The sequence below is a fragment of the Rhinichthys klamathensis genome, unplaced genomic scaffold (assembly GCF_029890125.1).
Source record: "Rhinichthys klamathensis goyatoka isolate OS25496 unplaced genomic scaffold, OSU_Roscu_1.1 h1tg000152l_1, whole genome shotgun sequence".
NCBI classification, from domain to species: Eukaryota; Metazoa; Chordata; class Actinopteri; order Cypriniformes; family Leuciscidae; genus Rhinichthys; species Rhinichthys klamathensis.
This window is the reverse complement of record NW_026606687.1, coordinates 20693-45311: the sequence shown is the minus strand read 5'-3', so window position 1 is coordinate 45311 and position 24619 is coordinate 20693. Positions and strand designations below refer to the sequence as shown.

Sequence of the window (24619 nt, the reverse complement as noted above, 5' to 3'; positions counted from 1 at the left end):
CTGTGATCTTTGTTTAACTAGTTTCACTGCTGAAACAGAAAAAAGTCAATATTGCATATAAAATGTAAGTGATTTGACTTGTGTGTGTGTCTGTGTGTGTGTGTGTGTGTGTGTGTGTGTGTGTGTGTGTGTGTGTATGATTGTGTCTGTTACTTTTTGGATATATATCTTTTTATATAAAAAAAAATAGGCATACAACCCATATATTTTAAATGTATTGTTTGCTTTAAATTACATTAAGATTTGTATGTTTGGTAATTGAACCTGAATGAATTTTAAATGAATGTGCTATATTTCAGAGTTTTCCTTAAAATTTGACCTAACACTAACTTTATTCTCATCTGAATGATAGATTATTTATTTCTGTATAAAATAAAAAAGAGATTTTGGTTGGGTGACAGTTGTAGTTTACAGTTTGACAAAAGCACAATGTTGTGTTTTATTGCGATTGTTCACAAATATAAGTAAACACTTATGAGATAGATGTTTATGGATTGATTGGTCATTGAATCTTTGAGTCAACCGATTCGTTCAAAATGCTGAATCATTCAGTAATGAGAACGCGTTGCTGTGAGATGCGCGATGGTTCTGCTGTGATCTTTGTTTAACTATTTTCGCTGCTGAAACAGAAAAAAAGTCAATATTGCATCTAAAATGTAAGTGATTTGACTTGTGTGTGTGTGTGTGATTGTGTGTGTGATTGTGTCTGTTACAGTGATAAGAGTTTAACCCTTGTTAAACTTTAGACCTTGTCTTTTTGGATATATATCTTTTTATATTAAAAAATAGTCATACAACCCATATATTTTAAATGTATTGTTTGCTTAAAAATTACATTAAGATTGTATGTTTGGTAATCGAACCTAAATGAATTTTACATGAATGTGCTATATTTCAGATCATATATTTGTTTTCCTTAAAATTTGAACTAACACTAACTTTATTCTCATCTGAATGATAGATTATTTATTTCTGTATAAAATAAAAACACCTTTGATTTTTCTTTTTTAATCAATGTAGAATGTGTAACTGAAAAAATAAACAGATTAGGGCTCTGTTTGATGACAAGAAATGAAAACCAATGCGATATGATGAATGTCCAAAAGATGGCTCCCACAGACTGTTTTTAAATAGGATTGTTTGATATTTTTTGCTTTTAAACTGTGTGTGTGTGTGTGTGTGTAAGAGATTTTGGTTGGGTGACAGTTGTAGTTTACAGTTTGACAAGAGTTTATAGTTTGACAAAAGCACAATGTTGTGTTTTATTGCGAGTGTACACAAATATAAGTAAACACTTTGCAGTTTGAATAATGTCCTGTATGAACAAAAGGACGGAGTATGTCTTTATGTCTACATTGTTCAATTACGCCACACACACACACACACACACACAAACACTATTTTTCTAATCAGATCAGGCAAGTAATATTCTGTCTTGTCTCTTAAAAAAACAATATATATATATATTATATATATATATATATATATATATATATATATATATGTGTGTGTGTGTGTGTGTGTGTATATATATATATAAATATAGCTGCGAGCAGCGTGAAAGGGCCAAAGCCGGCGGCACCGCCACCCCGGTTATAGCGCCACCAACTGGCAGCAGGAAGTCTGTCACTTTCAAAAAGCTTTGAAATCACCTGATTGCTTCAAACTTCACTACTATGATGTAAAAACACGGCAGATGTAGACCTGGATGTAGACCTGACCTTTCAGAAGGTTGCTCTCGCATACTTTGTGGTTGACATGTGCCCTCAATGCACACTTTTGCAGAGCCCACACTGATACAAGCTCTACAGCACACTTCTTTTCGACAGTCAAAGCAGGGTTACGTTTTTGCACGTCGTGCACAATAACCCTAAAGGCACCAGGGTGGCGGTGCCACCGGCTTTATATATATATATATATATATATATATATATATATATATAAATAAATATAGCTGCGAGCAGCGATGAAGGGCCAAAGCCGGTGGTACCGCCACCCCGGTGCCTTTAGGTAACTAAAGGCACCGGGGTTGCGGTGCCACCGGCTTGGGCCCGTAATCGCTGCTCGCAGCTATATTTTTTTTTTTTTTTTTTTCTCCTCTTTTATTTTTCTTACGACTATTCGGGCACTTTTGGGGCTCTTAACGTGCACGAAAACTCTTGAAACTTTGCACGCGGGTCAGAACCCGCGGCCATCAGGGTCGGGGTGAAGATGGTACCCGGGCGTGGCAGGGGGGCTCGACAGCGCCCCCTGGAACGGGGTCCGAAAACTTGGTCCATAAATCAAACACGCTTGTATGTAAGAATATGAAACTCGGTACACATATAGATCTCATCGGTTCATATATACTTCATGCTCTTACTTTTTACCCCAGCCCAACAGGAAGTCGGCTATTTAGGGTTGTTTGTAAAACGCATGCAATGGAATTTAAAGTACTTCTCCTAGAGAATTCAAAGAAATGCCACGAAACTCGGTCAGCATGAAGTCAAGACATTGAGGATGAAAAATTGCGAGGGGATTTTTGATATCTCGAACGGTTTGGCCGTGGCGAGGAAACGAAATTATGGCGAGAAACGTGAAACAGGAAGTGTGTTATAACTTCTGCATACATTAACTGATCTTGATGAAACTTCAGCAGTGTGTTCGCTGTAAGAGACCGATCACATGGATGTGACTATTGTGAGTCAAAGTTATAGCGCCACCAACTGGCAGCAGGAAGTGTGTCACTTTCAAAATGCTTTGAAATCACCCTCTTATTTTTACCTGATTTGCTTCAAACTTCATCTGTATAATGTAAACATACGCCAGATGTAGACCTGTGAATGGATTCTTGATATCTTTGATACTGTTGCCGTGGCAACACATCAAACTTTAAAATTCTTTTTTGATGCTTTTGAGACTCTTAGCATGCTTGAAATTGCATGAAACTCGACAGACATGTCACATATATTAGCCAGTAGACATGTGCAAAGTTTCAGGAACGGGCGTGGTGCAGGGACTCAGTAGCGCCACCTTTTGACAAAAGTGAGAGGGTTAGTTTCATAGTTTTACCTGCAATCTTAAAACTCGGTAGGCATATTGTTCAGATCAAGCCGGACAACTTTCTAATTTACAGATTTTGGTTCCGAACAACAGGAAGTCAGATATTTTGGTTTGAATGGGATGTTTTGGAGTAATCTCTGTCCCTCTCTCCCTCTCTCTGCATACCTCTGTGTCTGTGGGGGGAGGGGGATGTGTCTGTTTGAGTGACAAAGCTTTTAATTATTGTTGATCAAGGTTTTGGGGGCTTTTGGGGCCCTTAACATCCTCTAAAACTCTTGAAACTTTGCACACGGGTCAGAACCCGTGGCCATCAGGGCCGGACTGAAGCTGGTACCCGGGCGTGGCAGGGCGGACCGACAGCGCCCCCTGGACTGGGATTCGAACACTTGTCCATAAATCAAAGACACTTGCATGTAATAATATGAAACTCGGTACACTTATAGATCTCATTGGGTTGAACAACTTTCGTGCTCTAAGTTTTACGACATCCCAACAGGAAGCCGGCTATCATGGTTTGTTTGGAAACGCATACCCCTGAAATTCTATTTAATTCTCCTTGGGAATTGATCGGATTTCAAGCAAACTCGGTTAGCGTGACGTCAAGACATTGATGATGCTAAATTCCGGAGGGATTTTTGATATCTCGAACGGTTTGGCCGTGGCGAGGAAATTAATTTTATGACTAAAAAAGGACACATAAAGTGTGTTATAACTTTGCTCGTTTTACCTACAGTTACAAAACTTGCCACGCATATTGTTCTCATCAAGCCAATCGACTTTCTAATTTAAAGTCATTAGCTCAGAGCAACAGAAAGTCAGATATTGTAGTTTGAATGGATTTCTTGTCCCCCTGCCATTCTGTTTGTGTGTGTGTGTGTGTGTGTGTCTGTGTGGGGAGGGAGGGAGGGGAGGGGGGGGGGGGGGGGGGGGGGGGGGGGGCTCTTTGAGTGATAGGTTAGTTTAAACACCAACTCATACATAGGGCCATACTGCCCTCTTGTGTTCAAAATTATATACATATTTGGTATGTGACTGAGGATCGAGAGCTTTTAAATACGGACGTCCACATTGATAATGGTGGCGCTTGCAGAGCGCTCGAATGAATAAATTAACTAAACGTTCACTCAGCTCTGCTCGCTCGTCGCCATGGACGCGCACCGTTATGAATGCCCAGTGTTTCCCCTAGGATTTTTTTTCGGGGGGGGGGTGGGGGATTGGGGGAACTGCTAGTGTTGCGGAGCGGGTGTATTACGAATACGTGGTGTAAATTTTTTAGCAATCAAAAAGCATGTCTAATTAATTGAAATAGTGTATTATGAATCATTAAACGTATACAACATTTAAAAAAAATATGAAAAAAAATGTCACACTAATTCTGTGTTGTGTTTTTTCTGGTAATAAAATGAAGACATAAAACACAAATTTTATCATTTATCATCAATTTTAATCATATGAAATTAAATAAACTTTTTGTCAAATAACGTGCTGCACAATGAGCTTTACTGTTAAAATTAAAACATGGATTATTCCTTAAATTCAGTTTTGATGATAATTTATTTGGATTAGTGTTAGTATTATTACATTGGGACATATCTAAATTCTACTGTACAACGGTAATATGTTTCTGTCAAGTTAAACTGAACTTTTATTTTGACGGGTTGCCGTGAAGACCTTTTGAGTTTGTTTGTTTATGTCATAATGATAGTTTTTCTCAAATGAAGCGGTTAAATGATCACGAAGTGACTTTCGGAGTGGATCTAGAGCCTAAATACTAGTATCTATTAATAGGTACTAGTATCTAAAAGGTAATTTTCTCTCTCTCTCTCTCTCTCTCTCTCTCTCTCTCTCTGAGCCAATATGGCAAGCCGTTTTAACATTTAATCATTTTAACCTACTAGTCTCTATTTTCATGCTACTAGTACTTATTTTTTAGATACTAGTATCTATTCCATTAAAGGACAACTCCGGTGCAAAATGAACCTCGGGTGTAATAACACATTGGTACAGACTAAATCGTTCCCTGAGATTTGTTTTCATGATAATCGAATGTAAAGAGTTTTATCTCTAAAAACAGTTTAGCTTATAACGCTAGTGTCACGGTGTGGGTTTTGTGTCTTGTTCCTGTTCTTGTCTGTCATGTGATCCCCTGTTCTAGTCATGTGATCTTGCCTTGTGTTCCCTTGTCTGTTGTGTCATGTTGTCATTGGTTGATTGTTTAAATGTTTACAGGTGTCCCTTGTCTCGTCGTTAGTCCTGTATGTATTTAACTCTCATGTTTGCCCTGTGTCTTGGTCGAGTATTGTTTGTTCTATGCCCAGGCTCCAGTATCTTGTTCGCTAGTCTTGGTTTGTGTTCCTGTTTTAGTTTAGAGTTTTCCATGCCTTGTCATGCTTTTGTTGTGTTTATCTTGTTTTTGGAATAAATTGCGTTTGGGTTCTCACCTCAACTTGCTTCCAGTGGACTTGATCGTTACAGAATACTCGACCACAACATGGACCCAGCAATCCGTCTCTATCGCCTCAGCCAAGATGGTCGCCCGATCGAGAATTATGTGGAGGAGTTTTGCGGACTTTGTCATGGGGTTGATCTCCATGATGAGTTCTTGAAAGACATGTTTCACCATGGACTTGATGCATCCATTTATGATCTCATGCCTGCCAATACCCCTCAATGCACGCTGGTACAGTATATGGACTTTGCTCTTTTGTTAAGCGGCTCATCATTTACTGTGGGCTTTGCAGATGAGCCCCACAAACCCACCGTATCCGCTGAGCCTGGGAAGCTTCACGTCAGCCACGTCCAGCCAGAGCTTCACGTCAGCCACGTCCAGCCAGAGCTTCACGTCAGCCACGTCCAGCCAGAGCTTCACGTCAGCCACGTCCAGCCAGAGCTTCACGTCAGCCACGTCCAGCCAGAGCTTCACGTCAGCCACGTCCAGCCAGAGCTTCACGTCAGCCACGTCCAGCCAGAGCTTCACGTCAGCCACGTCCAGCCAGAGCTTCACGTCACTTCTGCCGGTCCAGAGACTGAGCTTCACGTCACATCTGCCGATCCAGAGACTGAGCTTCACGTCACTTCTGCCGATCCAGAGACTGAGCTTCACATCACTTCTGCCAATCCTGATCCTGAGCCTGATCCTCTTCCTCTTTTTGAGCCTGTGTCTTCAGACAAGATGGCCGACTCCACGCCTGCCAAGCAAGAGGCTGTGGTCCACGTCACGTCTGCCCAGCCAGAGACTGTCCACGTCACGTCTGCCCAGCCAGAGACTGTCCACGTCACGTCTGCTCAGCCAGAGACTGGTCACGCCACGTGTGCGCCACCTGAACCCTCAGTGACCGCAACACTGGCCATTATGGCCACAGCCATGTGGTGTGTGTGGGCTGCGCACACACTAGAGCCAGTGTGTGTGCCTGTTCCCGAGCCAGTGTGTGTGCCTGTTCCCGAGCCAGTGTGTGTGCCTGTTCCCGAGCCAGTGTGTGTGCCTGTTCCCGAGCCAGTGTGTGTGCCTGTTCCCGAGCCAGTGTGTGTGCCTGTTCCCGAGCCAGTGTGTGTGTCTGTTCCCGAGTTGCCGTGGCCGCCCGAGGGTTCGTCACCGCCGTGGCCGCCCGAGGGGTCTTCACCGCCGTGGCCGCCCGAGAGGTCTTCACCGCCATGGCCGCCCGAGTGGTCTTCACCGCCATGGCCGCCCGAGGGGTCTTCACCGCCGTGGCCGCCCGAGGGGTCTTCACCGCCTTGGCCGCCCGAGTGGTCTTCACCGCCGTGGCCGCCCGAGGGGTCTTCACCGCCGTGGCCGCCCGAGAGGTCTTCACCGCCTTGGCCGCCCGAGTGTCTTCCCCGCCCAGGTCGCCTGCGCGTCCTGCTCCGCCCTGGTCGTCTGCGCGCCCTTGCAATGCCCTGGTCCCATTCCCCTGCACAGACTTGTCCCTCCTTCCCTCCCCCAAGACCACCTCCGCATCACCACCCTCCGGAACTTGTGTATTTTTTTTGTTTTAAGGGGCGTCGGGAGCCGCCCATAGGGGGGGGGCTATGTCACGGTGTGGGTTTTGTGTCTTGTTCCTGTTCTTGTCTGTCATGTGATCCCCTGTTCTAGTCATGTGATCTTGCCTTGTGTTCCCTTGTCTGTTGTGTCATGTTGTCATTGGTTGATTGTTTAAATGTTTACAGGTGTCCCTTGTCTCGTCGTTAGTCCTGTATGTATTTAACTCTCATGTTTGCCCTGTGTCTTGGTCGAGTATTGTTTGTTCTATGCCCAGGCTCCAGTATCTTGTTCGCTAGTCTTGGTTTGTGTTCCTGTTTTAGTTTAGAGTTTTCCATGCCTTGTCATGCTTTTGTTGTGTTTATCTTGTTTTTGGAATAAATTGCGTTTGGGTTCTCACCTCAACTTGCTTCCAGTGGACTTGATCGTTACAGCTAGTATATTGGGCATCGAGTAAGCAAAAAGAGATCGCTAGTTAATACCATCAACAAGGCTCAAATTAGCCCCACACTAACACGGCAGCATAATGAGTGTCCTTACATTCAAATCGAAGCATTGAGAACTTTGTAAGTGTATAGACAGTTTAATAAGAAGATACTTTACACAGACAGTACAGCTAGCGCATACAGACAGGACCCATCTTGGAAAACAGCCTCGATCAGTCAAACCACGAACACGGTGATACGTGAGCTGAACTGTGACTTGGAATCTCATATGGTCCGTTGTTTCCGGAAGAAAGCACTGAGCGCATAAGAGAAGCACTGAACGCAACAGAGAAAATAAAAAAATAAATATAATTCATCTTATCTTCAATATCTACACGTACTGTTCGCTCACCTTCGTGGTTCGATTGATCGAGACTGTTTTCCAAGATGGCTGCTGTCTGTATGCGCTAACTGTACTGTCTGTGTAAAGTATCTTCTTATTAAACTGTCTATACACTTACAAAGTTCTCAATGCTTCGGTTTGCATGCAAGGACACTCATTATGCTGCCGTGTTAGTGTGGGGCTAATTTGAGCCTTGTTAATGGTATTAACTAGCGATCTCTTTTTGCTTACTCGATGCCCAATATACTAGCGTTATAAGCTAAATTGTTTTTAGAGATAAAACTCTTTATATTCGATTATCATGAAAACAAATCTCAGGGAACGATTTTCTGTACCAATGTGTTATTACACCCGAGGTTCATTTTGCGCCGGAGTTGTCCTTTAAGTACTAGTACTTATACATTAGCGACTAGTGCTCATTCTGTTTAGAATATTCAAAGTGCTTATTCAATTTTTAAGCTTATTTATATTTTCAGAGCAGAAAATCCGATTTTTCTGCTTATTCAATATTGCATCTAAAATGTAAGTGACTTGACGTGTGTGTGTGTGTGTGTGTGTGTGTGTGTGTGTGTGTGTGTGTGTGTGTGTGTGTGTGTGTGTGTGAGAGAGAGATTGTGTCTGTTACAGTGACAAGAGTTTAACCCTTTAAGACCTTGTCTTTTTGGATATATATCTTTTTTTTTTATAAAAAAAAAGTGCATACAAGCCATATATTTTTAATATATAGTTTGCTTTAAATTAAATTAAGATTGTATGTTTGGTAATTGAACCTAAATAAATTTAAAACTAATGTGCTATATTTCAGATAAATATATTTGTTTTCCTTCATTTTAATCAACACTAACTTTATTCTCATCTGAATTATAAATAACTTATTTCTGTATAAAATACAAAATCCCGAATAATCCAGACCAACCAGAGCGCACTATTTCTACAACATCATCAGTGCTGAAGCGGAACTACCAGAGCCGTTCGGCAGATAGCGAGCAGATATTTTGTGTCACGTCGTGCACAATAACCCTAAAGGCACCAGGGTGGCGGTGCCACCGGCTTTTTTATATATATATATATATATATATATATATATATATATATATATATATATATATATATATATATATATAAATATAGCTGCGAGCAGCGATGAAGGGCCAAAGCCGGCGGCACCGCCACCCCGGTGCCTTTAGGTAACTAAAGGCACCAGGGTTGCGGTGCCACCGGCTTGGGCCCGTAATCGCTGCTCGCAGCTATATTTTTTTTTTTTTTTTTTCTCCTCTTTTATTTTTCTTACGACTATTCGGGCACTTTTGGGGCTCTTAACGTGCACGAAAACTCTTGAAACTTTGCACGCGGGTCAGAACCCGCGGCCATCAGGGTCGGGGTGAAGATGGTACCCGGGCGTGGCAGGGGGGCTCGACAGCGCCCCCTGGAACGGGGTCCGAAAACTTGGTCCATAAATCAAACACGCTTGTATGTAAGAATATGAAACTCGGTACACATATAGATCTCATCGGTTCATATATACTTCATGCTCTTACTTTTTACCCCAGCCCAACAGGAAGTCGGCTATTTAGGGTTGTTTGTAAAACGCATGCAATGGAATTTAAAGTACTTCTCCTAGAGAATTCAAAGAAATGCCTCGAAACTCGGTCAGCATGAAGTCAAGACATTGAGGATGAAAAATTGCGAGGGGATTTTTGATATCTCGAACGGTTTGGCCGTGGCGGGGAAACGAAATTATGGCGAGAAACGTGAAACAGGAAGTGTGTTATAACTTCTGCATACATTAACTGATCTTGATGAAACTTCACCAGTGTGTTCGCTGTAAGAGGCCGATCACATGGATGTGACTATTGTGAGTCAAAGTTATAGCGCCACCAACTGGCAGCAGGAAGTGTGTCACTTTCAAAATGCTTCGAAATCACCCTCTTATTTTAACCCAATTTGCTTCAAACTTCATCTGTATAATGTAAACATACGCCAGATGTAGACCTGTGAATGGATTCTTGATATCTTTGATACTGTTGCCGTGGCAACACATCAAACTTTAAAATTCTTTTTTGATGCTTTTGAGACTCTTAGCATGCTTGAAATTGCATGAAACTCGACAGACATGTCACATATATTAGCCAGTAGACATGTGCAAAGTTTCAGGAACGGGCGTGGTGCAGGGACTCAGTAGCGCCACCTTTTGACAAAAGTGAGAGGGTTAGTTTCATAGTTTTACCTGCAATCTTAAAACTCGGTAGGCATATTGTTCAGATCAAGCCGGACAACTTTCTAATTTACAGTTTTTGGTTCCGAACAACAGGAAGTCAGATATTTTGGTTTGAATGGGATGTTTTGGAGTAATCTCTGTCCCTCTCTCCCTCTCTCTGCATACCTCTGTGTCTGTGGGGGGAGGGGGATGTGTCTGTTTGAGTGACAAAGCTTTTAATTATTGTTGATCAAGGTTTCGGGGGCTTTTGGGGCCCTTAACATCCTCTAAAACTCTTGAAACTTTGCACACGGGTCAGAACCCGTGGCCATCAGGGCCGGACTGAAGCTGGTACCCGGGCGTGGCAGGGCGGACCGACAGCGCCCCCTGGACTGGGATTCGAACACTTGTCCATAAATCAAAGACACTTGCATGTAATAATATGAAACTGTGTACACTTATAGATCTCATTGGGTTAAACAACTTTCGTGCTCTAAGTTTTACGACATCCCAACAGGAAGCCGGCTATCATGGTTTGTTTGGAAACGCATACCCCTGAAATTCTATTTAATTCTCCTTGGGAATTGATCGGATTTCAAGCAAACTCGGTCAGCATGACGTCAAGACATTGATGATGCTAAATTCCGGAGGGATTTTTGATATCTCGAACGGTTTGGCCGTGGCGAGGAAATTAATTTTATGACTAAAAAAGGACACATAAAGTGTGTTATAACTTTGCTCGTTTTACCTACAGTTACAAAACTTGCCACGCATATTGTTCTCATCAAGCCAATCGACTTTCTAATTTAAAGTCATTAGCTCAGAGCAACAGAAAGTCAGATATTGTAGTTTGAATGGATTTCTTGTCCCCCTGCCATTCTGTTTGTGTGTGTGTCTGTGTGGGGAGGGGAGCAGAGGGGAGGGGAGGGAGGGAGGGTTGGTGTCTGTGTTTATGTGTGTGTGTGTGTGTGTGTGGCTGGCTGTATGATTTTTCCTGCATTAAAGGATAAAGAAATCTCTAAGTCCTTGTCTTTTCGCATAACAATTTTTGTATTTTTTTTTAAATGACAAAATATGCATCACTCCTCTTAAGTGGTTTATTTTATTCCCACCAAACTTTTTCAACATGATGAAAATACATTAAAGAAGCATAATTGTGAATATCTATTGAATATCTCTAATTGTTTTGCTATGGCGAGGGATTAAAGTCATGTAAAAAAAAAAAAAAAACACTAAAAGCTTCATATCTTCTAAAAATGTAATTATACACCATTTATTTCTAGATAAAATTATACAAATATCAGAACTAAACCCATTTTATTCTTGTTTTCAATTTAAGAATAATGTACAAGTTTAAAAACAGCCAGGATGCACTATTCAGTTAAAAAATAAATATATCAAATAATACATAGGGCTATACTGCCCTCTTGTGTTCAAAATCAGGTAGGCCTGTTGTATTTAAATATAGGTAGCTGCTATGTGACTCCGAGAATTTTTTCTCACCGGTTATTTGACGTGTAACACCGGGGGCTTTTATATCGCTAAGTTAAAAGTGAAAGTAAAGTAAGGACATTTATAGTGGTGGCGCTCGCAGTGCGCTCGAATGAATTTCTATGGAAGTAGAAATGAAAAAACGTTCGCTCTGTTTTGCTCGCTCGTCGCCATGGATGCGCACTGTAATGAATGCCACTGCAGCCGCATACTTTTTAGTGTCACTTTAAAATTAGTGCAATATCGGGGGCCGATTGCTTGAATTGTGAGTTCAATAGTCTATTATTTTTCACGGAAAACACAACAACAAAAGAGTACAATGACAGATTCGCTTAAATAGGCGCTTTTACATAAAATAGCCTATTCCGTCATCATCTTTTCAGTCAGCACTTCACTCTCGTGATTAATGAAATTTATTGCTGATATTTGCTGCAACTTTCGTTCCGCTCACAATTTAGTAAGCAAACACGCTTCAAATGTGTTTTTATTTTATTTTTGTGTATATATATGTGTGTGTATATATATATATATATATATAGCTTATGTTTCAAATATGAGTTAATTAACAATCGTTTGAAAGAATGATACTTTTAAACATATCACTAAACCGTCATTAGGTGTCGCCAGGCGACCGTCTTAATGAGCGAGTCATTGATTCATTTGTTCGAACGATTCGTTCGAACGGCTGAGTCATTCATGAATGAGACAGATTATGGATTGGTCATTGAATCTTTCAGTCAACCGATTCGTTCAAAATGCTGAATCATTCAGTAATGAGAAAACACGTTGCTGTGAGATGCGCAATGGTTCTGCTGTGATCTTTGTTTAACTAGTTTCACTGCTGAAACAGAAAAAAGTCAATATTGCATATAAAATGTAAGTGATTTGACGTGTGTGTGAGAGAGATTGTGTCTGTTACAGTGACAAGAGTTTAACCCTTTAAGGCCTTGTCTTTTTGGATATATATCTCTTTTTTTATTACAAAATGTGCATACAACCCATATATTGTAAATGTATTGTTTGCTTTAAATTAAATTAAGATTGTATGTTTGGTAATTGAACCTAAATAAATTTAAAATTAGGAAGTCGGCTATATAGCAACAATAGTTACATCCATCTGATCGGCCTTCCTAAACCCATATATTATGGGTTTAGGAAGGCCGATCAGATGGATGTAACTATTGTGAGTCAAAGTTATAGCGCCACCAACTGGCAGCAAGAAGTGTGTCACTTTCTAAATGCTTTTGACAAAAGTGGGGGGGTTAGTTTTATCCACAGTAACAAAACTCGATATGTATATTGTACTCTTCGAGCCGGACAACTTTCTAATTTACCGTAATTAGCTCAGACCAAGAGGAAGTCAGATATTTTGGTTTGAATATGGTGAGCCTCTCTCTGTCTCTCTCTGAGCTAATATGGCAAGCCGTTTTAACATTTAATCATTTTAACCTACTAGTCTCTATTTTCATGCTACTAGTACTTATTTTTTAGATACTAGTATCTATTCCATTAAGTACTAGTACTTACTCATTAGCGACTAGTGCTTATTCTGTTTAGAATATTCAAAGTGCTTATTCAATTTTTATGCTTATTTATATTTTCAGAGCAGAAATTTTTTTTCAATTTAAGAATTATTTTTAAGTTTAAAAACAGCCAGAATGGTTGTTTAGTCAAAAATAATAATAATCCAAATCATATATAGTGCTATACTGCCCTCTTGTGTTCAAAATCATGTAGGCCTATTGAATTTATATATATTTATATATTAGAGAGAGATTGTGTCTGTTACAGTGACAAGAGTTTAACCCTTTAAGGCCTTGTCTTTTTGGATATATATCTTTTTTTTATAAAAAAAAGTGCATACAACCAATATATTTTAAATGTATTGTTTGCTTTAAATTAAATTAAGATTGTATGTTTGGTAATTGAACCTAAATAAATTTAAAATTAATGTTCTATATTTCAGATCAATATATTTGTTTTCCTTCATTTTAATCAACACTAACTTTATTCTCATCTGAATTATAAATAACTTATTTCTGTATAAAATAAAAAATCCCGAATAATCCAGACCAACCAGAGCGCACTATTTCTACAACATCATCAGTGCTGAAGCGGAACTACCAGAGTCGTTCGGCAGATAGTGAGCAGATATTTTGTGTCACGTCGTGCACAATAACCCTAAAGGCACCAGGGTGGCGGTGCCACCGGCTTTTTATATATATATATATATACATATATATATATATATATATATATATATACATATATATATATATATATATATATATATATATATATATATATATATATATATATATATATATATAAATATAGCTGCGAGCAGCGATGAAGGGCCAAAGCCGGCGGCACCGCCACCCTGGTGCCTTTAGGTAACTAAAGGCACCGGGGTTGCGGTGCCACCGGCTTGGGCCCGTAATCGCTGCTCGCAGCTATATTTTTAAATTGAAATAATATTTCACAACTATATTTTTATTTTATTTTTTATCAAAATAAATGCAGCTTTGGTGAGACTTCTTTCAAAGACATTAATAAATCCCTCCAAAATTAGCAACCCCTAACTTTTGAAACTATATTTTGTCTTTGAATGTAGTATAGTTGTCATTGCATTTTTAAGCTGGTATAGAAGAAGGTGTAGAGGAAATTTAGAAAAAATATATACTTTACCTTTAAAGGTGAAATGTGTAATTGCTGCACCATTTGCATTGGCGCAAAATAGAATTGAAAAGTGTCTTCCATTGTTCAGACAAACGTCCTGCTCAAACTCTCACTATTGATATAGAATTTCATATGTCAGACTGTTCAAATGATAATTTTAATGGCATAGTATTTGCACTTCTCAACCCGAGTCAACCTGAGAATCGTTCCTTTGCTCTTTGTTCTCTCTTTTTTGTTTGTGGACTCCCCCAACACACACACACACACTTCTGCTCTTCATAAGAGGTGATGAGGCAATGGCTTTGCAGGGGGTCAAAACATGGAATGGGATTTCCTCTCCATTTTAATTAAATCCAGATGGATTTAAACAGTCATCCTCCACATTTTTACACCGTTGGATCAGAAAAGTTCTGTGAACTTGATGATAGGTTGTGTGGTTTCATTTCAGTGTAGATTTGTACTTTTCAGATCCCATTTGTCTCACAGAAGTATAAAATGGCAAAAAGTCTTAATGCACTATAAATCATAAAATAAAATACAAATCATACTGAAACAACCATCTAAACTGTTTTATAATTCATGAAAGATCATGACCCAGCAACATGTTTATTTTTATTTTTTATGAGAAAACCGAAATCAGATGATTTGACATTTGTGTGCATTGTTAGTATCTAATTCTCCAAAGTTAAAGTTTTCAAATCAAGACCCCCTTTAAAGGAAGTAATGAAACTGAAGTGTTGGTTGACAGCAAACAGGTGCCTCAGACCTCTCCTGCTCTCTTTTAAGCAGAGGCTCGAGTTGCTGGAGGAATACCAGGTATCCGATTCAAGGAAAATGGCAGGGCATTTTCCACAATTAGGCCCCACACTGCTGGTTCTGGAGTCGGTGTGCCCTGGCAAGAGTACAGAGCACTTCCATCTTGGAATGGACTCCTGGAATTAATAGCCTACTGTTGACATACCAGACAAGGAGGGGCCTATTAACCTCTTAGTGGATTAAAATGTTATTTTTAAACCAGGAGATTCTCATAGACGGTCCTCGTAGAAAATGGTCTCATCAACTCGCTCCCTGTAAATGTCCCCTTTTCTGAGAAAGCAGCGATTCAGAACACCATGCTCTGTTTTTCAGTGTATTTTGACCCAGCACATTTGTGTTCAGTCTTCAGTCTTCCATGAAAGAAAGAAAAAAGTCTTTAATATCTGCATGTGAGTCAGATTGTGCCTGGACTGAATGTGTTTGTTCTGATCTGCTGATGCAATTATCAAAACTCAGAATGTTTCTCTAAAGCATAGAGAGCATGTGAATATCAAACCACAGGTCAAATCATAAAATTGTACAAAGAAATGTACAAATTTAAAGTGTTACTTCATCTATCATTGTCTCACCCCCAAGTCCTTTCAAACCCATTTGACTTTTATTTCTCTGCTGAGCACAAAGGAGATATTCTGAAGATTGTATTTTTTGCAACACTTTTGTGTGAACCATCCCTTTAAATATGTAAAGACTTTGATAAAACGGCTTATTGAATGCAATGTCTTCTTAGTGATAATTCCCTGTTTCTCTCTTACATAATATTTCTGATGATTCAGCTCTTGCACATGGTGTTATATCGAGCTGTTAGTGGCAGATCTGATTGAAGTGCTGGAGTTGACAGGACGAGTGAACGTGCCATGTTTGCCGTTGCAGAACTTGTAAAAATCACACAGGAATCATCAAAGGGATTCACAAGCTGCTGTGAATCTGAGATGATGCACTCTGAAGCATTATAGAGCACCACCTGCTGGTGGTGACCGAATCATTTATTTCATTCGTATCTGCTATTTTGTCTCTCTATGTGAGTCTTTCCCTTTCAAGGGGAAACTTGAAATACAGATGTATAGTTATCCATATATAGTTATCCATTATGTATAGTTATCCATAGTTATAATAGATATGAACTCATCCTTCTGTTTCTCTCCCTCAGGATTGGCCATTCGATGACGGTGCACCTCCTCCTAATAAGATCGTGGATGACTGGCTTAGTCTGTTGAAGAATAAGTTCTGTGAGGATCCAGGCTGCTGTGTGGCTGTGCACTGTGTGGCCGGACTGGGCCGGTGAGTGAAGGAGAACAGCATCACATCACTTCATCCTGTTATCACAGACGTGCTGCTAAGTCCAAGGCTATAGCCACCTATGTGGTATGTTAAAATGGAACAAATTGAACTTAATCAAACCAGTGCTGCGCACACACTGAATCAGTGTGCTTTTTTTTTTCAATTTTTTTGCTCTAATATTCCAGTGAGGAATTATGTGGCAACTCAAAACAACTCACTCCTGCCTAGCGGCTAGATATTGCCCAATTGTATCTGTTACACTCACCTAGGTAAATGTAAATGATTATTCTGATTGGAAATTGGCTGAAACTTTCAAAATGCTATTATAACTACAACAACAACAAAAAAAGACCACAAGGATGTCTAGAATTTTGTGAACAATTTTAGAATTTAGGCTGTTCAAATCAATGTTGTTACTATTAACTAAAATCAAAACATAATTTTTGTTAAATAAAAAAATCTATTGAAATGAAGCTAAATAGAAATAATAAAACTAATAAAGTGACAAGCGCAACATTGCTAAAACTTAAGATGAAATTAAAATCCAACTGAAAACATAAAAGCTAATTGAAAATAATATTAAATACTATAATAGTATATACATAATAGTAAAATAACATTGGTTCAAATGGAAATCTGCTGAGCTTTCTACGGTGTTCTGCAGGTGCAGATTCCAGATAGTCCTAGTAATTTCCCAGCCTGCAGTTGTGGCTGTTCAGAACTTGTAGACGTTCAAATGCTCATCTGAATTTGATGGGTCAGGCTTTATGTGGCTCGTTTCTCTCTCTTAAAAAAATTCTCAAACATATCAACAGCCTTTCCCAGGATCTGTTGCTCTATTTCCCTCAGAATGCAATCATGGATTATGTGTACTGTGTAATATCTCTGGCAGAGCTTTAAGCTGGCTTGTGTTAGTGTTGTGTTTGAGGTCTTCAAATTTTTTTTTTTTTTTTTGCTTTACCCCAAATACCCCTCAGCGACAGGCCTCTCATTCTTGGCCCGCGTCCTCTCCAGGTCAACCCATTCTCTCTGCCTGACCGATGTGTGCCAAAACCAACCGTCCACACGGACTCACAATATTAATCCATGTTTATTATTGGAGGCACAAAGGTTGACGTCCGAAGACGAAACGGGAAGCTGATGATAAGCAGCTCTTTAATTTGCTCCTCCGTATCTCTTTTCAGTATAGAATCCTGGTCTAGTGTCGGTGTTGCCCTCTTATCTTGTCAGCTGTCAAAACACACAGACTTTAATTAAGTTGCGGCGCTCAAGATGTCGAGCTAGACGGTCAAATGCTGCGGTTCTGCAGGAGTGGTAGGCTAATGACAGTCCGGTTTACCCTGCCTGCCCTCCTCCCACTTTGACCCCTGACCGCTTCTGCCGACAAGTTAAGCACCAGCCTCTCTGACGTAGGTTGCAGCTCCTATGGGAGCCCTCAGCAGTTTTTGACAGTGTTTGCTTTAGTAGGCTGAGTTTGTGTTGTTGCGCATTGGAAGGGGGCACACTCAGTGGAGACTTGAAAGCTGTACCAAACGGTAAAAATAGACAAAGTCTCTGACAGGGACGGAACACTCTTCAAAAAAAAATTTATTGGGTTTTAGTAAATCTGGGATTTTTCTCTCAAAGAAAAAAAAAGACATTTAAGACTCTGTAAAGGATTAGATGGCTGCTTGAAATTCATAAACATCCAAATAAAGGTCATTAAAGTGAACAGAAAATTATTTTCATACTCTAATGTTGTTCCAAACCTGGAAAAAAGTTGAATAATGAATTGGTTTCCACACCCCAAATACCCATTCATTTTCATTTTGTCTAAAAGAGCAGTCAAGCTCCAAAATTATTAAAAAAAAAAAAAAAAACAGCATATATTTTTCATCCATGACTTGTGCACTATATTAAGTCTTGAAGCCATACAATAGCTTTGTGTGATGAACAGACGGTAAGGTAAGTAGTAGAATAATGAATCTTGCCACTCACATAAATTTAACATACTATAACTGCAAACCTGTTCTCACATCCATTAGGTGGTATTCTTGCTGAGAAGGGTTAAATGTTCGCACACACAAGCTGTTTGAGGTGATGGTGTTTCCTGGTATTAAACACTATCTGTGTGTGTATATGTTGCAGGGCTCCGGTGCTGGTGGCTCTGGCACTTATAGAGAGCGGGATGAAATATGAGGATGCCATTCAGTTCATCAGACAGTGAGTATACATTACAGCTAACAAAACATCACCAACACCTTGTAGCAACATTAAACAATACCCAATCAATACAGTGATTGATACAGTACAATCACATCACAGTAAATGATGCAGCATTGATACATGACAGATATTGTGCAGCATTAATGCATTACAGCTAATTATACAGCACAAACAAATTATAGCACATTATGCAGTCCAGAAATTATGCATACAATGTGCACTGATGTACAGCCTTGTGTGTGTGTGTGTGTGTGTGTGTGTGTATATATATACACTCACCGGCCACTTTATTAGGTACACCTGTCCAACTGCTCGTTAACACTTAATTTCTAAGCAGCCAATCACATGGCGGCAACTACGTGCATTTAGGCATGTAGACATGGTCAAGACAATCTCCTGCAGTTCAAACCGAGCATCAGTATGGGGAAGAAAGGTGATTTGAGTGACTTTGAACGTGGCATGATTGTTGGTGCCAGAAGGGCTGGTCTGAGTATTTCAGAAACTGCTAATCTACTGGGATTTTCACGCACAACCATCTCTAGGGTTTACAGAGAATGGTCCGAAAAAGAAAAAACATCCAGTGAGCGGCAGTTCTGTGGGCGGAAATGCCTTGTTGATGCCAGAGGTCAGAGGAGAATGGCCAGACTGGTTCGAGCTGATAGAAGGGCAACAGTGACTGAAATAACCACTCGTTACAACCGAGGTATGCAGCAAAGCATTTGTGAAGCCACAACACGCACAACCTTGAGGCGGATGGGCTACAACAGCAGAAGACTCCACCGGGTACCACTCATCTCCACTACAAATAGGAAAAAGAGGCTACAATTTGCAAGAGCTCACCAAAATTGAACAGTTGAAGACTGGAAAAATGTTGCCTGGTCTGATGAGTCTCGATTTCTGTTGAGACATTCAGATGTTAGAGTCAGAATTTGGCGTAAACAGAATGAGAACATGGAACCATCATGCCTTGTTACCACTGTGCAGGCTGGTGGTGGTGGTGTAATGGTGTGGGGGATGTTTTCCTGGCACACTTTAGGCCCCTTAGTGCCAATTGGGCATCGTTTAAATGCCACGGCCTACCTGAGCATTGTTTCTGACCATGTCCATCCCTTTATGGCCACCATGTACCCATCCTCTGATGGCTACTTCCACCATGTCACAAAGCTCTAATCATTTCAAATTGGTTTCTTGAACATGACAATGAGTTCACTGTACTAAAATGGCCTCCACAGTCACCAGATCTCAACCCAATAGAGCATCTTTGGGATGTGGTGGAACGGGAGATTCGCATCATGGATGTGCAGCCGACAAATCTGCGGCAACTGTGTGATGCCATCATGTCAATATGGACCAAACTCCCTGAGGAATGCTTCCAGCACCTTGTTGAATCTATGCCACGAAGAATTGAGGCAGTTCTGAAGGCAAAAGGGGGTCCAACCCGTTACTAGCATGGGGTACCTAATAAAGTGGCCGGTGAGTGTGTATATATATATATATATATATATATATACACACACACACACACACATACAAGGCTGTACACATATATATATATATATATATATATATACACACACTCACCTAAAGGATTATTAGGAACACCTGTTCAATTTCTCATTAATGCAATTATCTAATCAACCAATCACATGGCAGTTGCTTCAATGCATTTAGGGGTGTGGTCCTGGTCAAGACAATCTCCTGAACTCCAAACTGAATGTCAGAATGGGAAAGAAAGGTGATTTAAGCAATTTAGAGCGTGGAATGGTTGTTGGTGCCAGATGGGCCGGTCTGAGTATTTCACAATCTGCTCAGTTACTGGGATCTTCACGCACAACCATTTCTAGGGTTTACAAAGAATGGTGTGAAAAGGGAAAAACATCCAGTATGCGGCAGTCCTGTGGCCGAAAATGCCTTGTTGATGCTAGAGGTCAGAGGAGAATGGGCCGACTGATTCAAGCAGATAGAAGAGCAACTTTGACTGAAATAACCACTCGTTACAACCAGGTATGCAGCAAAGCATTTGTGAAGCCACAACACGCACAACTTTGAGGCGGATGGACTACAACAGCAGAAGACCCCACCGGGTACCACTCATCTCCACTACAAATAGGAAAAAGAGGCTACAATTTGCAAGAGCCCACCAAAATTGGTCAGTTGAAGACTGGAAAAATGTTGCCGGGTCTGATGAGTCTCGATTTCTGTTGAGACATTCAGATGATAGAGTCAGAATTTGGCGTAAACAGAATGAGAACATGGATCCATCATGCCTTGTTACCACTGTGCAGGCTGGTGGTGGTGGTGTAATGGTGTTTGGGATGTTTTCTTGGCACACTTTAGGCCCCTTAGTGCCAATTGAGCATCGTTTAAATGCCACGGCCTACCTGAGCATTGTTTCTGACCATGTCCATCCCTTTATGGCCACCATGTACCATCCTCTGATGGCTACTTCCAGCAGGATAATGCACCATGTCACAAAGCTCAAATCATTTTAAATTGGTTTCTTGAACATGACAATGAGTTCACTGTACTAAAAAATGGCCCCCACAGTCACCAGATCTCAACCCAATAGAGCATCTTTGGGATGTGGTGGAACGGGAGTTTCGTGCCCTGGATGTGCATCCCACAAATCTCCATCAACTGCAAGATGCTATCCTATCAATATGGGCCAACATTTCTAAAGAATGCTTTCAGCACCTTGTTGAATCAATGCCACGTAGAATTAAGGCAGTTCTGAAGGCGAAAGGGGGTCAAACACAGTATTAGTATGGTGTTCCTAATAATCCTTTAGGTGAGTGTATATATACACTCACATACAAGGCTGTACGTATATATATATATATATATATATATATATATATATATATATAATCTACTCTGGGATTCGAGTTTTACACCACTGGCTCTTTATTAATTTAACATAAATTAAATTGTACACATAAATTGTGTATATAAATTAAATTGTGTGTGTGTGTGTGTGTGTGTGTGTGTGTGTGTGTGTGTGTGTGTGTGTGTGTGTGTTTAACATTAAGAAAACATTTAAAATAAAATCATTTATAATAAAAAAATGAATTTATTATTTATATATATTACATATATGTAGCTCTAAATGACTTAGAATGGTGACGGTGATGATGGGTTTCCATCGACCCGCTATGAACTGTACTCACAGTTCAACACCTGTTTAACATCAATATCTTAGTGTATGTACATATAGTAGTAGTAATAATAATAATAATTATTATTATTTAAAATCACTGATCTGACATTAATATAACTGATGGGTATTTGTTGTTGTTGTTTTTTTCACATAGAAAGCGCCGGGGCGCCATCAACAGCAAGCAGCTGACGTACTTGGAGAAGTACCGCCCTAAACAAAGACTGCGTTTCAAAGACCCACACAACCACAAAAGCAAGTGCTGCATAATGTGATCTGGTCTCACTAGCCTGCATCTGAAGGAGCAAGTCACACATGGACTAAACCAGACTTAAATTACCAACCTAGTGCATTTGAACTCATTACTTTTCAGGAGGGTTATTCAACCCCCTTTTGGTGTTTATATCAGACCCCTAACACAGGGTCTTTACCAGCTCAGGGCTGTGAAAGGCGAGCCTCTTGAATTTTGTCTACACACAAAACCCCTATCCTCTGTGTGTTCACAAATGAATTGTGAACACAAACACACGCCAATGCATATTCGCACACACTCAACGCTACCAGCCATCACACTGTACCAGCAGCACACAATCCAAAGATGATCATGGCCACCTGCTTCAACAAAATCACGGTTGTTATACTCGCGCTTTCGTATGAAACTGCTTGACTACCCTGTCTTTCTCTCTGTCTCTCTTTTGTTATTTTGAAGTGTCAGAATGCATGTTGCTCTATATTTTTGGGGATGCGAGTGAGTGATTTAACCTTGTTCTTTTTTCTACCTTATATCATGAATCTACTCTGGGATTCGAGTTTTACACCACTGGCTCTTTATTAATAGAACTGTGGGCATCTAGATGGATAACATAGCACACTTTGACATGACTTCCAGGTTTTTGGATGTTTTAGCTGCTTTCAGAACACTTTAAAACTCAGAAAAAAAATCCAGCTTATCTGAAACCCGGTTGTGCCGCAGAATTGCACCAATGAACTGAGAGAAATCCACGAGCGAGCGCACTTGTAGATCTGTAGATTTGTCTTAATTTATCAGCAACCACAAGAGGGAGTCCTCAAACTACATGCTTCAAATGAAAGATCTTAGCATATACGTACAGAATTTTTGAATTTCAATAGTTTTATTTATTTTGTTGTTGTTTGCGCTCAGTGCTCACACGTGGCTGTTTCTCAGAGACATAGTTGTACTGTGGACACTTTAGAATTACAGAATGAACTTTTGAGTGAGGCTAAAACTACTTTGTGTTGGTCATATAATGGGAAATGAAATGGAAACAGGATCTCTGCCTAACTAGTGGTCAAATAGACACCAACGGAGGAAAAAATTTAACGGATCTGTGTTGGTACTGAAATGATCTCACATGCATAATCAATCTGCTTCCCTTTTGGATATGAAATGCATAAGACTTTGGATCTGGGATAATGTCACATTTCTCTACCTTTGAAATCAAAAGCTAGTTGAGCAAATGTTAAAGAAATATCTAATAAAAGAGCATCTTTGCATACTTGCATCTTAATGACTATGAGAAGGATAAGCAAATTGCACATATTATGGATTAAATTATTTTCCAATTCTTGTTCATGTTTATCTACAGAAATAATAGCAGGAGAATAGACATGTTTTAAAGGAACATGCCAAGCTCACTTCAATTTAGAGCTGAACTTTAATACAGGACATCAGTTGTTAATCAAGTTTGCATTTCTGGTTATGACGCTCGATAATTCTTTCCACAGTGGATCCCATTTAAAAAAAGGTGTGAATAAATCAGCTCAATGTTGCTGTTGCTCACATATATAAGGGCTTCTCTTTCATACAGCCTCTTTAGTCACTTTTGTTATCTGGAATGTTTTGTAGGGTTGTTGGCTAAATAATTCTCAGAATGTCTCTGAAAACTGATATGATCAGCACACTAATAATCAAAGGAAACATTTCTTTTTTTGTGTGATAAAGGATCAGGCAGGTAAGTGGGGCTCAAACTACACGCCACGTCTCAGGTTTATCCTAAACCTCATTCATTCATAGTCCTTAAGATGACGACATCATCCATGGGAATGTCCACTTTTTTAAAAACTTTTTTTCATGTTTCCTTTATCCATATCTTTTAGAAAATGTGTTCACCCTTTTTTCTTCTTTTCTTTTGAATAAAACAGAAGAGCTGAAGTCATTACCCTTGACATTGGATGATATAGTGTCAGTGTTTAAAAATCACTTGCAATCAATTTATGATCTAATCTGTATGAAGACATTACACTCTTACACCACAGTAATAGTCATTGAACCATTTGTTTTCATGATCATCTCTACAGTGGCCTATTTGACATTGATGTATTAAGTGATAATTATGAAACATTGATCCATAATTAATGATCTATTGTTCCCTGTTCATACCTACAGCGGTTGAAATGATTGTATTATTGATAAGTTTTAATACCAAAACAGAAAAGTTAAGAATTGATGTAAATATTGCTCTCTTTTTTTATGAAATTGGAACATATGTGAAATCTGGATTAATTAAAAATAAATAAAAACAGATTGCTCAATACCACAGTAATTGAATGTTATCTCTTTGGATGTCATTCTGGTATTTCTCACAATCATGTTGTTAGTTTATGTTGTACATTATATTTTATAAAACACTGTCTCTGTGATATAATCACAAGATCTATCAGAGAAGGAATAATTGACAAAGAAGGGAAATAACTAGGGTATATAATGGGTGTATATTGTAATGCTAACAGCTGTTCATGGATTTTAATTATAACTGAGGGTAATTCTACACTGATTCTCCTTGAGAACTTGCCTTTATCTTCTTTGTTTGTCAACAAACAACATTTTGTTTGTTGTTAATGCCAACAGATTCACCAGATAAAAACTGGGAAAGGACAGCACTCCTTTTTGTCTCCTCTGAAAATTACCACTAGGAAGATTAAATGTTAACTT

General features: G+C 39.6%; 1 protein-coding gene across 3 annotated transcripts in view; it reads left to right on the top strand.

The window, feature by feature from the left end:
* The window catches only part of ptp4a3b (protein tyrosine phosphatase 4A3b), a 91510-nt gene extending 68327 nt beyond the window's left edge, over positions 1–23183 (top strand). For all 3 annotated transcript variants that reach the window (XM_056258449.1, XM_056258450.1, XM_056258448.1), the window contains exons 5-7: positions 16177–16307; positions 18435–18509; positions 21824–23183. In XM_056258449.1, the coding sequence (XP_056114424.1) occupies positions 16177–16307; positions 18435–18509; positions 21824–21941 (324 nt within the window). In that variant the 3' untranslated portion in view covers positions 21942–23183. The remainder of the gene's footprint in view (positions 1–16176; positions 16308–18434; positions 18510–21823) is intronic.
* The last annotated feature ends 1436 nt before the right edge of the window (positions 23184–24619 follow it).